We start from the raw sequence: 17933 nt of genomic DNA on the forward strand, positions 1-17933 counted from the left end.
GGGTGAGTATGTTGTGGAAGGATAGAGAGAAAATGTCACATTGATAAAAAAATGCACTCAAGTAGGAGAGTGGAAAAGGTTTTTTGGTTTTTTTGTTGTTGTTGGTTTTTTTTTTGTTTTTTTTTTTTCTGTGGGACCCTCACTGGTGGCCGGGGAACGAACCGGTGCTGCAGAGGCTGCGGGCAGCCCCTCAGCCCAGCACGCAACCGCTGCGCCACCAGGGGAGGCCCAGAAAAGTATTTTTTTAAGGGATAAAATCAAGAGGGCTATTTTTAAAAGCCAAAAATTTGAGTTAAAAGGTAGCATAAGAGAAATATAACTGAAAAGAAATTTCTGGAATCCTGCTGGTCAGATTCCTCTGGATACCTCTCTTCCCTTAATACTCTTACTGTGGCCATGCTATATATATATGCATTTGTTCTTAAGGTGGAACAGAACCATGTATGGCTGCTTCTTTAAGAGTTTAATTTTGAAATGTTTTTATCTTCTGCTGTTCGCTTATCAAGCTAAACTTTAATTCAGTTATCTCTAGTACTTTTTATCCAGAAGAATGCCAGAGCAGTTGGGTCACTGTATCTTTTAAGATTGCACACCCACTCTTGAAATGCATTTTGTTAAACTGAGGTTTAGACCACAGTGTCCTTTCCACCCTTTTTTCCCCTTGAAATTTAATGGCAGAAAATCAAGCCTACCTTTGCAAATTAAGTAGTAAATAAGAATCTAAATTTTTTTCTTTCTGTTTTCTCAGCCAGGTTCTAACTTTGATTAGTATCTTTTTATCTGTTATTTACCAAATAATGCCTGGATTGTTTAGGGACCTAATAACTTACCCTATTAGGGTCAGGGGAAGACAACATGCTTCAGCAGTTCTTGCTTGACATTCTTGTTCTTTTTTCTTAGAGAAGGCTTAATAACAGCAATGAGAGCAGTACTGTATGCCATTATTCCAAATTTATTTTTCTATAAATAAGAAGGAGATTCTACCAAGAGTGTTTTGTGTGTGTATTGGGGGGCAGGGGAAGGAAGAAGGGTGTCTTGTTGATTTTTCTATATGAGTTTTTATTTTAAAAATAAATCCTCAGAGATGGTGGATTAGTATTCAAGGACAGCCTTGGTAATCAGGAGATAGCTGAATCAATCATGTTTTAATAATATTTTTATTTAAAAATAAGAGTAAAATTTATCTTGTCATGATTTCTTAGTGGTGTTTATTTTAGAATAGTTTGCCACTTACTGGCCTTACAAACATTAGATGACTATTTTAAGACATTAGCTTATAAGAAAGTGTAATTGAATTACACATATAGATGCCAGTTTAGTGGGTAACTGCTGGAACAGGTTTGGGAAGCTCTGCTACATTACTGCAATCTTAAATGACAGAGAAAGGATCTAAATTTTATTTTTATATTTAATGTTCTTCACTGTGGAAATTAGTTTTGTTTTTGCTTAATTAGTAAAAGTAATGCTATTTTTTTTTAAAAAGAAATTATTAAAAATCTAATCACTACTGAACCTTACACAGAGAAGGAGTAAAACTGTCACTTTTGATCTGTTCCCATGGAATGCAGCTTATTGTCATCCTCTACATTTAAATGCTATTTTAAAATTGATTTGTGGCTCTTTGTTTACAGGATCGCCCCAGGACATTTGACATGCACTCGCTGGAGAGTTCACTCATTGATATAATGAGAGCTGAGAATGATTCAATTAAAGGTAATTTTTAAATAGAAATGTATTTTGATTTTAGTAAGTAAAATTTTGTATTACCCATGCAATCTGGTGAGCAGTATGGAAAATATTATGGATTCATATTTGTATCTAGTCAGCTTCATGCATTTTACACATGTACCCTTTTTGTTAAAAATCAGGCATATCTAATGGACATCCTCTGTAGGCTTTCATAATGCCAATGAAGAGAACTATAGAGCACTACTTGCCAAGTGTGGGCAGTTTAACTGGAAAGATATAAGCCACATACCTCATCTTATATATCTGAGGCAAAAACTGCAAAGTCCTGAAACTTCAAATGTCTAGTCCCCCTATGACAGTGACTATACATACTCTAGGAAGAGGTTAAATGTTCATCAATTTTTTTTGTACTAATTTCACATTTAAAAAAAAATGGCCAGTGGTTTTGAAGTTAAAATGAAGTTTTGTATTCTTGAAAGATTTCCTATGTATTATGTTAAAAAATGGCTATTCCTACTTGGATTCTAATCTTAATTCTATTACTAAGTAGCTGTGTTATCTTGAATAAGACATCTCAGTTTGCCTATGATTCATTTCTTCATCTTTATCTAAGAAAATCAGAGTCATCCTTATAATGAGGGACTTCTAATAGGGAGCTTTAAAAATAAAATACAAATGCCTGCTCCCTATTCCAGGTGAGGATGAGGCTTGGCGTGTTATGTTTTAATATCTCATGTAATGTTAATATGTCTCTAGAATTGAGAATTACCAGAATAGATGTTTTCTAAGGGATTTTTTTAGTTCTGATTTTTTGAAAACTATCCCCCATTCATTTTTCTATACAAAAATCTGTTTGTTAGTAGTTTTTTAAAAAGAAATTTAGAATGTTTGGTGTTTTTGGTCATTCCACTTAAATTGTTCATTCATATGTTCATTCATTTAGTGTTTATGAGCCTGCAGGAATGGCTTTGCACTGGGTCAAAGGTCTCAAGGTAGCCTGCTGCTTCAAGTGGTAACCAGCCTGGCCTAGTTTTCTTTGAGTTTTATTTGCATTATTATTGATGCAGTAAATCTGTATTTTTCTACAGACCAATAATGATACATTTTTTTTCAGTGAGGAAAGCTTTTGGAAGTCTAAGAAATGAAAAATTATATGTGAAAAAGAAAAAAAAAGGGTGCATCTATCTGTTGAGGTAACTTTGAAATAAGACTAGTGTGAGGGTCTCCAATGAATTCCTAATAGATTTCTGAGATTTGACTCTGATGTAGATGCACACTATTTCTGAGCAAAGATGATCTCTTGCCCAGAAGTTTCTTTATTTTTGCCACTTCTTAGCATACTCAGTTGGGTAGACCTTTAGCCTCCTGGTCAGAAAAATGAGGAGACTCAAAGGCCTTTCTAGCATTAGAAAAAACTGCACACTCTGGGCTTTCCTGGTGGTTCAAGGGGTTAAGCGTCAGTTCTGTGAAGTTATCTGCAGCCACTGCAGCATGAGTTTGATGCCCAGCCAGGGAGGTGACCCACATGGTCCAAGAGACCTCTCCTCCCTTGTCTGCTGCTCCCCTCAGCAATGTATTTCTGTCAATCTGCCCATTCTGCTCCCCTCTCTGTTCCTTGGTGAACCCTCTCACCGCCCCCCCATACCTCTGGTCTACACCCCAGTTCTTATATGCATAGATAAATAAAAAATAAATCTTTTTTTTAAAAATGTAAAAAAAAAAAGCTGCTAAAGGAGAAATCTGAATCACATCTGTGGCTTGTACCAGTGTCACTTTCCCGCTTTGCAACGAGTTAGATGTTACCATTTGGGGACACTGGATAAAGGGTACATGGAATCTCTCTCAACTACTTTTTGCAACTTTCTGTGAAACTGTGATTATTTCAAATTAAAAGCTAAGTATACAGAAAAAGAAGCTAAAGGACATTTCTTCATTCTTAACCTATTTGCTTCCTTTTTTAATCTTTCCCCTAACCCTCTTAATGTACTTAGATACTAGGGCTAGTAAATAATTAGAACTCATTTTCATCATCAGTGCCTATGTCTTTTATAAGAGAAAACACCGATTACAATGAACAGCAAATCTAAACACCTTATTACATAATGCTTCTAAGAGCTCTTATGAGAGTTTGCACCTATTATTCTAATAAAATTAACTGTAGTGTTTCCTTGGTTTATCAACTATAGCCAGGACTTCTTTCTCAGGTTTATTTCTTCTTTTCTAACTTGCTAAATAGGTTGCTAAGTAAAGTTCTGCCTTTATTCTATATTCCCTTTTTAATTTCTTCTTGCCAATTTTAATCTAAATTTTCTATAAATTTATCTGTAGGGATAATCAAAGTTAAATTTGATGACAAAACTGATTGACCTCGCCTGAGAACACAGGTTTTGTAAAAATGTGATTTTACCAAAAAAAGTGTGGCAGAATGGAAAGACCATAGGTTTTGGAGTCAAATAGATCTGAATTTAAATTGCTGTTGTGCACTAGTGTGTGGCACTTGTAAAGATTGAATGATATGATGCATCTGTAAAATCCAGCATATTGCCTAGTTTATGGAAACATGAAGCGAATGGTAGCAATTATTATTCAACCTCTTTTAAGTCTGTTTTCATGCTTATATAATGAGAAAGCCAGCTTCAGTTTTAGTGCCAAAGTAACTTAAGTATATTAAATAAACTTTGTGTATTTTTTTCCATCAAAAAGCAGTAAAGATAAGTGGATAGTCCTAAAATGCCAGAGGATAGATAGGTGTGATTTTCTTTTAACCAATATGATGAACTTTATATCACTGTAGTCTGTCACTATCAAAATGTAGTTTTGCTTAGAGGAATACTTTATTTCTTGTCAAACTTTCAAACTCTCTTTTCAAAACAGATAGCTATTTTAGATCAACTCTGTTGAAGTTTAACAGTGAGACTATTGTGAGATTTTGTTTAAAGATCAAAATAAAAGTTGAATATCTTTCAAAACTAATACATTGTCCTTTTAAAATAAGTGTTTAGGGCCTCCCCGGTGGTGCAGCGGTTGAGCGCTGGTTTGCGAAGCTGCCCGCAGCCTCTGCAGCACCGGTTTGATCCCCGGCTGCTCCCCGGCCACCGGAGGAGGGTCCCACATGGTGTGCAGACCTCTCCTGCTACCCGCTGCTCCCCTCAGCAGTGTACTTCGGTCCTTCTGCCTGCTCTGCTCCCCGCTCTGGCTCTGGTGAATTCTCTCGCCCTCCCGCACTTCTGACTGTACCCAGTGCTTGTATAAATAAATAAAAATAAATCTTTAAATAAAATAAAATAAAATAAGTGTTTAAAAGCTACCTATTCATTTGAAAAGTCTATGAGCTCTGGTTTCTTAGAACAGAAAATGGACAATTCTATGACACTGGAAAAGAATAACATACCTCTCAGAAAAAAGTGTGTAAAAATTCAGTTAAAGGAATTTGTTTTAAATAAATTCCACCATAAGGTAGGCACATTTTATATTTGCATTCATTTTATCTGAAAAATAATTTCATAAAACATATTACAATGACCTCATTTATTTTTATATTTCATTTCCTCATAGATATAAACTTTTTTGTGTATTTAAATAATAAAAACATTTAAATGTAGACATTTTAAAGATAAATAAATAATAAAGCCTAAACTTGTTACAAGATCTACAAATTGAATTGTATGACTATATTGTTTATTTAAGTTTAAAAAAACAAAAATGAATTTGTCTTTTCCTTTTGGAAAAAAGAACTCTTAGTATAATGGGATTTAAAAGTTTTATTTTTGCCATCTACAGACAAGATGCTTAATGTGCCTAAGAATCTTCAAATATAGTTTTGAATTTCTTTATGAATTGTTTCTGGTTCCAACCGGCTTGCTAGAAACTTTTTTATCCTTTCTTGTTTTCAACAAACATGCAAAAGGAGTTCCAACCTTCATTCCATACCTTGTGTTAGTTTTTGTTTTTTTTTTTTCAATAGTTTATCTAAGAATTTTAAGGTTACATATTCAAAGGACGTGGAGGCTCTTGGGGAGGAAAAGCAAACTCCCTCTGTCTTATCTGTGCATCCCTTCTCTGATCAGCTGGCATGTCTGTACTTTATTTTTATCCACAAAATTGTGTATTGCGTACTCCGTTCCCAATGCCAGAGACAATCCACAGAAGCTCTTCCCCGGAGACTGATTATTTCATTTTCTTTACTGCACTCCAGTCTCATAAGCTAAGAGCCTGAGCTACAGACTGATTTTGAATTTTGATCTTCCAGGTGGCAGCTTGTGCATTGCTACAATATTATTAGGCTTAACAAGTATTTTCTTTACCTAGACAGAAAAACCTTTTACTATTGTAGATGCTCAGATGATTATTTGGGGACTGTGGTATCTTACCATTATTTGTGTTTTTTCTTGCTTGTGAAATTGGTATTTACTGTTTAGAAATGGAGCAGCATGCAATAGATTAAAACCATGTGTGAGTGCATCTGTTTTCAGCCTTTGAAGCCTAGGTTACACACAGTGAAATAAAGATTCGTGAAGCAGTCTTATATTTAGTGTATAATAGGAGAGACCACTGAAAATGAAGGAGCCTTTTTTCTTCCTGTGAATGGAGGGAATAAAAGAATATCGACGTAACTCAACGGAAAGTAGTTTATGGAATGGAAGCTGAGGGAGACAGTACTGAAATAAAGAGACAAAAAATAGTACTTCAAAATTATCAGATATCAGACAGAGTAGAACAATCCACAGTTTCATAATAATGGTTGAGTATTTTAAATCCTATATATGAAAACAATTTAATACCTAATTTGCTTCATTTCACTAGAAGCCAAATGAGACAGCAAAATTATTGAGAGAACAAAGGCAATCTGTTAATTGTCATAACGTTATAGTTGTTCTTCAGATATTAATTAACTAAATTATGAGTCAGAATATCATCATATTTTTCCTCAGAAGATTGTGAAATTGGAGTCATTTTCTCTTCATAATGTGTTAGAATGTATGTTACTTTCAATTTTTTGGAAAGGGGAGTATAATATATCTACCCCTATCCCTCCAGGTTTTGGGCCTTTTAAATACTTGATTTGAATGTAAGCAATAATGATTATGAGAAGCCCAGGCTGCTTAAAACACCAACATTTTGGTGCCCAGAAAACCCATTGCTTATGGAGAGGAAATAGTCGGGGTATGTTTCAGTTAGACATTCCTGCCTCACTTGCCTCATGCCTTCATTTACTAAGAATTTAGAGCTGGATCCATTCCAGAAGTGCTATGCATTTAATTCCTAACTACTGAAGGTGTGACCTTGCGTTTTAAAACACTTTTGATAATTTTTTCTTTTATTTGCATATTAAATTTGAGGACCCTTCCCCCACTATTTTTCAGAGCTATGAATTTGTTTGAAATGAATGGTTAAATGAGTGGGCAACTGATGATTCCATCTGTGCCTCCTTTCTTTGTTGCTAAGCAAAAGAATTCATAATCTCTCTAGGAGAAAATCATGGAACACAGGTGAAAATTTAATACACAAGCCTGTTTCATTAATTTTAGATTTTTTTTATGTCTATAGGAGTATTGGGATAAGTATTTAAATTCTATATCTTTACAATGGGGGTGGATAAAGTTCATATTACTTTTAAAATGCTACAATAAATAATAACCAAAAAATTTAAAATTTTCCATTCATACACATTTCTCTTAATATTCCCATATTCCAAATTGCAGTCATGTAACTCTCTTTTAAAGAACAGATGTTAGATACTGATACAGATGTTTTAGAACAGATATTATATATTGACTTTATATAGACTGAGATATCTCTGGAAGTCTTCTATGAGTTGCTGAAAATAAGACTAAATAAATATCATTCCATTATAAATTTGAATTTTGGAGTAAAGAAAAAATTAAAAAACAAGAAACGCTTACAAAAATATCTGTTGCTATAGTATTAAAATAATTTGTTTTCATAAGTGGTGGGGGTTATCAGTTTTTACAGTATTTTCTCTTTTAGTCGAATCAGTTTAGGGGCAATTTGAAGACTACTATGCACTAGTATGCATTTTGCTCCTTGTCACTTTTCTAAAGGATTAGGTAGACATTTTCCTTTAAAGGATATCTAATGGGGCCTGTGCTATAAAGAAGAAATGGGTAATGCAAACTCGCTAATTTTACGTTGGTTCATAGTCAGATTTCTCCTTCCAAGTACATTGCTATTACATAGCATTGGATGTCTTCTGGTAAATCAGGAGATCTTTGAATATTGCAAGTCCTTAAGATTCAGAGTAGGCCTGGCAGCTGCCCCATATGCAGGCTGGAGCCTCCCTGAAGTCTGCTGGTTCTTTCTAGCTCTGTTTGGATGATACCAAGTAATTCAAAGCAGCAGAGCAGGGGAGCGGCTAAAGTCTCTGGAGCGGAGAAAATCGCCTTACTTCTAGAAGCCTCATGAGTAAGGGAGTAAGGCCCATAGCAAAGAATATAATTTCAATCCAGTGACAATATGCTTTGTGTATGGCTGTTTAGCAGTGAAGTGGTTTCTTCTCCTCCTGCGCTCTCCCTTTCCTGACTGCTGAAATGGAACATCCTAAACAGTCTTTCTCTTTTGCTTGGCTTGCTGGGGCGGCAGGATGGGACCTGGGCTTCTGTGTTGAGGTAACTTCCTTTGTGAGGAAGAGGGCACAGTAGTGGGGCATGGTTTTCTTTGTATTAACTGCTATGGGGTAGGTTCTTAATTTTGAACTTCTCTCTCCTTTTTGGTTTATTTTTGGTCTAGATTTGTTAAATTCCTCATAGTCCTTTCTAGACAAAGTTTCCAAAGGTGTGGATTTTGAACAGTGTGACTGTACTTTTTCAGTTTGGGGATAGCTGCTGTTTTGGTTGGTGTTTTGGTTTTTTTTGGTTTTTTTTTTTTCTATTCCCTGATTCTTTTAAGGAGAGGAGGGGAAAGGGAAAAGCCTGGGAGAACAAAATGTGATGTTTGTCAACAGTGATATGCTCATAGCCTTGCATCCAAGTCTTCCTTACTTTAACCTCTGAACTGAAACCAATTTGGTTCATGCTAAAGGCTCCTTGTGCCTTGGCCAGATCTTCATCGGTCCAATTTATTTACATAATATATACTGGTAAGTAGAAAGGAGTGATCCCCTTGCCCTCTCCCTGCCACACACTTGTGGTGGACTATTTGAACCTTGCTTTTATTTGTTCCCAAAATTACATAAGCGGTTGTCACACATGGGGAATCTGTCTTCAGTCACCCCTGATATGGGTCCATAATTACTTAACTAGTCCCCTTATCTTAGTTGTGAACATTGAAAACAAAGCAATCTGATTTTGAGTCCATGAAATCGAGTAATCGTCTTAAAACACTATTGCAACTCTGATTTTCCCGGATGAGAGGGCGGGCAAAGGGGATGGGGGGAAAGTGACAGTAACTTTTTGTTATTGGAGGTTAAAGGTGAATGCTGAATGCTGAAAAAATTATTTTAATTCATGAAATTTTTTTTCTTCACAATTGTATGATGGCTATTGTCACTTATTTTTGTTTTACACACGTTCAGGCAGAGATAAACTATATTTAACAGTTAGGCACTTAGAGATAAACAAGCAGTAATCAGGTAGCAAATTGACAAATGCTTTTCTGCACTGTTTTACATTTTTATGTTAAGTGTAAGTAAAGGTTTATCAACTGGTCAGACAATATTATTTCGCATGCAGGAACAAAATATGAATGACCTTCAAGGAGTAAGGTTTTCAAACTTTTCAACTATTTATCAGTTATAAATATTAGGGAACTCCCTACAGAATGAAAAAGTAGGAGGTCCAGAACATTCATAGCGATCATTTTGCTCATTCCTTATATCCAAATTGACAGTATATTCTGTACCTTTTAATAGTATCACTTATTTTTCTGTTTTTTTTTTTTCCTCATCTGTTATAAAATTCTACAGAAAGGGACCGTGTTGTCTCATTTCCTGACAGCTACCAGAACCTCTGTCCCAATTCCTACGTCCTGAAAGTACCTTTGATTATAGAGTAATACAATAGGGAGTTGTCTATAAAAGTCTTAAGACTTTCCTTGATCGTGTTATATAATTTTGGAATATGTTGTTTGCCGACTTTGGGGGAGGGGAAGCAACGCTACCTGATTCATAGCTGTCACAAAAATATCCAAGACTTTTTGCATTCAATTTAGCAACAGGAAGGATGGAAGAGTTGCACAATTGTGCCACAAAATTATTTCTTCCTGATATGCATGGAATTTCTGCTTGAATATTGTGTGCAGTTGATTCATTTGTCAGCTGTTTGTCTGATTTATAAATTTCTCTAAGGACTGCTCCTTATCCATGCCCCCTCCTTCATTTTGTCATTTTTCTCTCTGCCAAGTTCAAAGAGAGACAACCCAGTGAATTTGTTGCCATTCAGCAGTAAAAATTTGCAAAAGGAATACTTTTTAAGTAGTTTTAAACTGGCTACTACTTTTTTAATCAGATATTGAGATGGACAGGCTGCCTCTGGGCTTCATTATTTTGTCTAATTGACTGATTCTGAATTCAGCCCTACACCAGTACACTCAGTTCTAAAAGCAAGGCTTTGTTTTATTCTGGGTATTACCTGGTAACCAGTCAATTAAGAACATTAGTGGAACTCTGAAGGGAAAACAGTTCTATAATCTCTTTGGAATCCAGTTGGGCTGGTGCCACTTGCTATATCTTGGGAAAGAAAAGGAGGAATCAACCAATTAGAGAGCAATTTATAATTCTTAAGAAATCAAAAGTAAAGTACAAATCTTAATTCTGAAGAGCTGCTATTATTAATTGAAGTATAAAGAACGTAAAACAAAAATCTAACTTCTACTGGCTCTCATATATCTAAATAATAAATGTCTGGCATCATTAATTAGAGATATTGAAAGCAGGTATTTGATCTCTATATTATAAATGATCAAAAGTTGTTAGCTTATAACAGACTTTCTCAAACTGTAAATAAGAAAAAAAAGCATTTAAAATTGTGTTCAAACCTGGCTCTGCCATTGGGAATTATACAGCTTTACAGCACACATTTCTCTTAAAATTTTTTTCCCTCACATGTGATTGGGGGCACTTAATGATCTCTAAATTGCCATTCCATATAGTCGCTCTGGTGTGCTATTCCTAAATAAATAATAACTCCTAAATAAAGTTGAAAGTTTTTACTGTGTAATGATAGAGTAGCATGAATTTCATGTGATTTTGGGTGTGGCAGTATTTAATACTGAGTTGCTATAGAAGAGATATAACCAGAAATCAATGAAATTTAGTCAATTGAGTGAACGCTTGGTTTCTAGACTACACCTTTTCTTTTTGAGAGGTCTAAAATATTATGATTATGAAGTAGTTGTTTAAATCTGGTCTTATGAAATGTTTCTGTTATGAATATGTGGACCATAGTGTCTTCAGCAGGGAGAATTATTTGATGGGACCTGTAAGTCCATTAGGACTGAACATTCTACCTGAATATGTTATTTACATATACATGATTATCTTGCAAAAGCATGTAGATGCTAATGCAATTAAAATACATTCAAAGGTGTTGTGGCATTCATAACAGCTTTCTATCAAGGTTTTTTATTGTTTCTTCACTTATTGTAGTCACCAGAGAAGAGGTGAAGGACTTTGGTGCAGAGCCTTTATGAATTTTTTGATCAAACAAGGTCTTAATAATTAACAAAGGTTATGAAACATAGCAGGAGAGAACTTCTCTAATTGTTCTGCTTTAAACTCCTGCCGTTAGTATGTTTCTCATTACCAAAAGAACATAACAAAAAAAGTGAATTTAACAGAGTAAATGGAAAGGAGGACAGAGAGAAGTGAGACGGTCAGTGAGAAGATCCTTTACTGAATCCCAGGTTATCCTCTCCACCAAAAAGCGTTTTCTTTTTCCGTTGACTCCATTCACACATAAGTCCTACCTCCACTCCCTTCCTCTGGCAAGCACCAATCCATTCTCTGTATCCGTGAGCTTGTTTTTTGTTGTTGCTGTGATTTGTTCTTTAAGATCCCAAATATAACAGAGACAGATCATAGAGTATTTGTCTTTTTCTGTCTGGTTTATTTCACTTAGCGTAATGCTCCCGAAGTCTCTATGTTTTGTTACAAATGGCAGGATTTCCTTGTTTATGGTCAAATAATATTCCATCATACGCATGTTTATACAAGAAATTATTTATGTAATATATATATAGTTACAAATACACAATTTCTTTATCCATTTATCCATCAATAGAAACTCAGGTTGTTTCTGTTGTTTCTGTAAACTCATGTTGGCTGGTATAAATAATGCTGTAACGAGCATGTGATATATATGTCTCCAAGTTAGTATTTTCATTTTCTTTAAATAGATACTCAGAAGTGGAGTTATTGGACATATGGTAGATCTATTTTTAATTTTTTTGCAGAGCCTTCATACTGTTTTCCACAGTGGCTGCACCAAATTACATTTCCACCAACAGTGCACAAAGGTTCCTTTTCCTCCTCATCCTCCCCTTGTTATTTCTTTTTTTTTTTATAGAGGCATGTTTTTTATTTATTTATTTGTTTTGTTTGTTTGTTTGTTTTTGTTTACACATGCACTGGGTACAGTCAGAAGCGCGGGAGGGTGAGAGAATTCACCAGAGCCAGAGCGGGGAGCAGAACAGGCAGAGAGACCGAAGTACACTGCTGAGGGGAGCAGTGGGCGGCAGGAGAGGTCTGCGCGCCATGTGGGACCCTCCTCTGGTGGCTGGGGAGCAGCCGGGGGTCGAACCGGCGCAGCAGAGGCCGCGGGCAGCTTCGCAACCCAGCGCTGAACCGCTGTGCCACCGGGGAGGCCCCCCTTGTTGTTATTTCTTATCTTTTTAATGACAGCCATTCTAATAGATATGAGATAGTGTTTCATTGTCGTTTTGACTTGCATTTCCCTGATAATTAGTGATGCTAAGCATCTTTCCCTGTATCCACCAGCCATCTGTATGTCTTTGGAAAAATGTCTATTCATAGCTTCTCTTCATTTTTCATTTTTATCTATTTTGCTACTGAGTCATATGAGTTCCTCATATATTAACCCCTCATTAGAAAAATGATTTACAAATATTTTCTTTCAGTAGGTTGCCTTTTCATTTTGTTGATGATTTCCTTTGCTGTGTAGCCAAAATATGACTGTGGAATTTTGTCTCTAACATTTGAAGCCATTGGACACAGGGCTAGGAAGGGGGACTGCTAGGCAACATTGCACAGTGCCAGGGTCCAGCGGCAGCCATATGACAAGAGGGGTGCACCCTGAAGTTGGGAGACATGGCAGCCCTTCTTTCAGCCACGTGGTTGGACAATCTTACATTTTAATTTCTGCTTATATTTCAGCTCCACAAACATTTGAGTATATTCCACATACCGCGCAGTAGCAGATAAAAGGATACATTTGATTCTGGTCTATATTCTTCCTTTCTGAGGTAGACCTGGACATTAGGTGTAGACATCAGTATTAACACCAGTTCCAGTGAAAGGGCACTTACTTATGATACCATTTCTCTGACTTTTATTCTGCTTTCCTCCTGGGAGTTATTTCTAACCTAAGTCCTTTCATGTGGGTTTTGTGACCTTCCTTTTACAATTCAGAAAGTGATGTTAAGAGATATGCAATAGCTTTAAGTCCCTCAACTAACTGTTACCTAGAAGACCAGGATAGCTGTGGCTATGGCTGCTGGCTTAATAGCTTAGGTATTCATTATGTTGCATTTAAGAGGATGACAAAAAAAAAAAAAAAAAAAAAAAAAAAAACCAAAAAACTAACTTACACATTTTTGTCTTAGTGGGTTTAGGCAGCGAATAGGCATTAACATTTCTTAATTTCTGTTTAGGAGACTAAGAGCACAATTTAAGGTCTGTATTTTATCATAATATTCTGTAGAAGATTGAGATCTCACACTTGCTGGTTTCTTATGGAAAGGTGTCTTCTTGGGAGCTGTGATCCAAATGGAATCTCTGAGGGAACTTTTCCAAACTGGCTTGTTCTTTTCCCTGACTCTGATTCATCAGGTCTGTCATGGGACTTAAGCATGTGTAGTCCCAGAGTGATTCAGATGAACTGCTCTCCCTCCCTACCCCCAATTTCAGTCCACTGTGAGCCCCACTTTGGAGAGAAAACATTTACATTCTAAGCTCTCGGAAGCCAGTCATATAGCAAGTTCCTATCAAGCATCTACTGTGGCACTATTTTAAGCTGTTGGGAAACACCTGGGAATAAATCAAAGACAATTGACCTCATGCAGCTTATTCTCAAATAATTACCAGGCATCTTTTAATGCCTGTTTATCATTTCATTTGAAGGTTGATAAGTCAGAAGAAGACTCGGTGCCCTAAATATTAAAAGGAGAAAATAGGATCTGGACCTTTTGAGAAATATCCAAGGTGACATTAAATCAGATATGAAATTCAAGTACATTCTTTATTAGAGCTCAATAAAGTCATCAGAATTTATATTAAATATGTGATTACAGTTGATGATAGGTATGAATCATCATACTAATGACTTGCTGATGGCTTTTGGGTATTTGGATTTTGTAACCAGTTTTTAAGGGTGATTCCTCTCTCGAATTCTCAGTCATTTGCTAGCAACTTAGCTTATGATACCTAGGGATTTCATAAGTTTGTCTTGATCTTTTATGTTCATGATAGCAGAGAGCAACTCCTCAAAATCATTTTCACTTTGGGGCCAGATCTCTGATTCTTTTTGTTTATTCACTGTTTTTAAAAAATGTGCCTCTTGCAGCATTTCTTTTAATCAAAACTTTTTTGCAGGGTAGGAGAATTTTAATTTACTACTGTGGCTTTTTTCTAGATTGCTTAGAACCTTTCTTCTACCAGTCAGTCTATTTTTCCACTTTTCTTTCCATTATGTTATTCTTTTTCTTAACTGACTTTGGACAGTTTCATTTGGACAAAAACTATGCCTACTTTTTTAAAGCTTAAAAACAGCCATTCATCAGTGGTATCATAACATCCTCTTAAGGCAAGTTATCTTGTTGCTCTGTCCTCTAAATGCAGCATCCAGAGTCAGAAGGCCTCTGGCAGGATAAAAATAGCCTTCCTGCTTGCCGGTTTCTTGTTAGGTTTACTGGCAGTAGGAAATCTTTTGAATTCCTTAATTGGGTCAGCTCTTTGCTGGTTTCTCTCTAGACATTTCCCTCTCTGCCTGATTGCTGCAAGATCTAATTTTTTTAGATCTTGCAAATGTATGCCTGCCCAGAGTTAAAATCAGACCAGTCCTTCTTTTTATGAAACCTTATACAATCTGTAGAAACATAATACCTGTGACTTGACTTATCTGACAGATAACTTTTTTTTTTGCTAGGATTACAATTTGTTTTTTAACTACCATCACAGTTGAAAAATTAAATTTGAACTTTTGGTTACAAAAGGAAGATCCTTTCTGACTTTATTAAAAGGAAGAAATTTTAAAGTTGAATTTTATTTTCAGTTTTTATTTCCTAAAATACTTCTGCTACTTTGCCAGTTTATTTTTTTTTTTATTTTCTCTCCCTCATAAAAAAATTAATCTCCCTGTTTCTAACCAAGAACATTAGCAAACTCATTTCTCTGAAGTTGAAAAACCCCCAGATGGCCACTCCCTTCTCCAATATTCTAGTCTAGGTCTTATATGGCTAAAAGGAATCCTTCCTCTTTTTTGTTTTTTCCCTTCTGACAAGAGAATAATTGTCGGTTATCTCTGGCTTAGAGTTGCGGAGGGACAAGGAATTAATATGAATTGAATACCTATTATATACTGGGGAACTTTTCTAGGCATTCTGCAAAGAATATCTCATGATTTTCTCACAAAAGCTTTGTGAATGACCTCTGTTTTACTGAGGTTCAGAGAAGCTAAAAAACTTGACCTAGGTCACAAGATGGAAATGGTCCCACTCTACCCTTTCCATTGCATATTCTATGGCAGAGAGGTCACCAATTGCTGGTTCTATGTCAACTGTTCATTCAGCTTTTATTTGTTAATTGAGCGTATTTCTCTGCTTTGAATTCTGGGATGCAGGATCTCAAATCTGTCTTCAAAGATCTTGTCCTCGAGGAAACATAGTTTAGAAATAGGTAATTAAAGTATACTAATAAGTAGAAATGGTATGGTAGGTGGCACATAGGGTTATTTGAACCAGAGAGCACTGGTTTATGGCAGGAAAACTTCCCTGAAGATGTAAGGCCTAAGAGAGAAGCTACCTAGGCAACAGGGTGGAGGCTTGAGTGGTGAGGCATTGGGGACAGAGAGGTGGGCATTCCAAAGGAAGGAACCCAAAAGTAAAAGTTAATGGACTAGCGGCTGTGAATGTCCAGCGTACCTAATGTGGAAAAGGGAAGGGCAGCACAGAGCGACGAACCTGGAGGAAAAAGCAAAGGGATGAATTCGAGTATGTTTATTATAAGTCCTGGCTTTTAAACTGAAAACCACATCTGCCTCAGAGGTTTCTCTTTCTAGCCTAAACTCTGTGTGTATAGTTTTAATCAAAATGGCTTTTTGGGAGGGGAACAAGACTCTCCAGTTGATATCAGTTGATCAGTTTTTTCTTCATGATTTTGAATGGCAATATCGCTCCAGAAATTTGTTGTATCACAGATAGGTCAGGAAGTAGAGTAAGTCTATTAATTTTGATTTGGTGAGTTACTTTTTGGTGAATAGAATCAATTATTTAATATTATTATCTTTTAATTACTACATGGTAGAGCACATGGAACACTGTTTACTACTTTATTGATATGTTTTCAGCATTTGTATGAGCATGAAGTTGGTATTACAAAACAGAATCGATGGTCACATTTCTTGAGCTTTGCCATGCGTTGTCGAGATCCCCACAGCGCCATCTTGCTGCAAGTCTCAGGCAGTGTTGATAAAAACTGCAGACGAGGAAAGGCAGATGGAGGAGCATCTCCTCTGTCACAGGAGAGCTTTGACTACTTAGATGTGAACTAAATAAAATCAGCAGGAGCAGAGGGAGGAGGAGCACCTCTATTTAAACAGCAACAAGTACATGTGTATGTTTATGTGTATATATCCAGGTGTTATATGTTTGAACTAACTTGAAATAGACCTAAGCCCATACTTCATTTCCCTATTAGAAATTTTTAATGATATTTATTAGATACTTAGATACTCCTCCCTTTTCTTTGGAGGATCTTAGTTTTTATAGTGTGAGTTAGTCAAAAAATTTAACACAGAATTTCATGCTGAATGTCACTTTTTGTATGGGACTGCATGGTTATATTTTGGACAGCCTTGCAGGTTTATCCCCTTATTAGTCCTTGGCCTACATCATGTGACCAACAATGCTGGCATAACTCTGAAAAGGAGAAGGTCATAACATGAAATCTAATATCACTGTAAAACATTTGATATTTTTCAGTGTTTGTATTTTAAGTGGCAGCATTAATTTTATCATTTCCTGCTAAATCATCAGTACCAATATCTGAGTTACTTTTTAGAAAATAGCTGTTATTTTATATAATTTTGAAAGTTATACATACATGTCCTGCTAACATAGTGCTTTGTTTCCTTCTATTCTTTTCTCTTGCCATATTGACTAGATTACTTTAGTTAGAATCTTAAAAAAAAAATAATTACATACTGTTCTTTTGAGTACCTCCTCCACCAACAACTCTTAGTCATTCTGGTTGGTAAATATTGGTTCTCTCCACCTCACAAATGCTTAGCATAGAATTGCCTCGTTGGAATACGAGTTTTTCTAGGCTATAAAATTTGGTGGTGTAGTTCTGCAGAGTCACACTGTATCAGTTGCCTATATTTGGCTAGGTTGAGTCATGTCACCAAATATAGTCTATGCCTTCTGCAAGATGTATGCCAGACTTCTGGCTCAAATGCCACAGCTGGCCTCCAGAGACTACTACCTTTCTTGTCATAATGTCCCTTAAGATTAGGACTTCTGATCAGGCAGTATTTCTTTATAACATAATCAATTCCAAGAACCTTGAAAGATTTAATTTTTTCTACCAAATAGGTTCTATTGCCTGAAATCCTAACATGTCCTCCTCCTTTGAGGAATTCAGTTTTCAATGTGCCAAATCCTGGCTTGTGTTTATAGATAGATGAGTTATCAAAAAAACAAACCAAAAATCTCCTACAAATACCACCTATATCACATTAGATACCTCAACTTTTTTCATTTGGCTTCATTTTATTCATTTGTGAAATGCTCTTCTTTTAAATTCAGTGGAATGAGCATGTTGAATACTTAACTGG

The 17933-nt window shown here is 35.9% G+C and overlaps 1 protein-coding gene across 2 annotated transcripts in view; it reads left to right on the plus strand.

The window, feature by feature from the left end:
• CPEB4 (cytoplasmic polyadenylation element binding protein 4) overlaps nucleotides 1-17933 on the plus strand; it is a 65180-nt gene that overhangs the window by 17137 nt on the left and 30110 nt on the right. For both annotated transcript variants that reach the window (XM_054691763.1, XM_037500964.2), the window contains exon 2: nucleotides 1632-1713. In XM_054691763.1, the coding sequence (XP_054547738.1) occupies nucleotides 1632-1713 (82 nt within the window). The remainder of the gene's footprint in view (nucleotides 1-1631; nucleotides 1714-17933) is intronic.

The sequence above is a fragment of the Talpa occidentalis genome, unplaced genomic scaffold (assembly GCF_014898055.3).
Source record: "Talpa occidentalis isolate TD23 unplaced genomic scaffold, MPIMG_talOcc4v2.1 talOcc4.9, whole genome shotgun sequence".
NCBI lineage: Eukaryota > Metazoa > Chordata > Mammalia > Eulipotyphla > Talpidae > Talpa > Talpa occidentalis.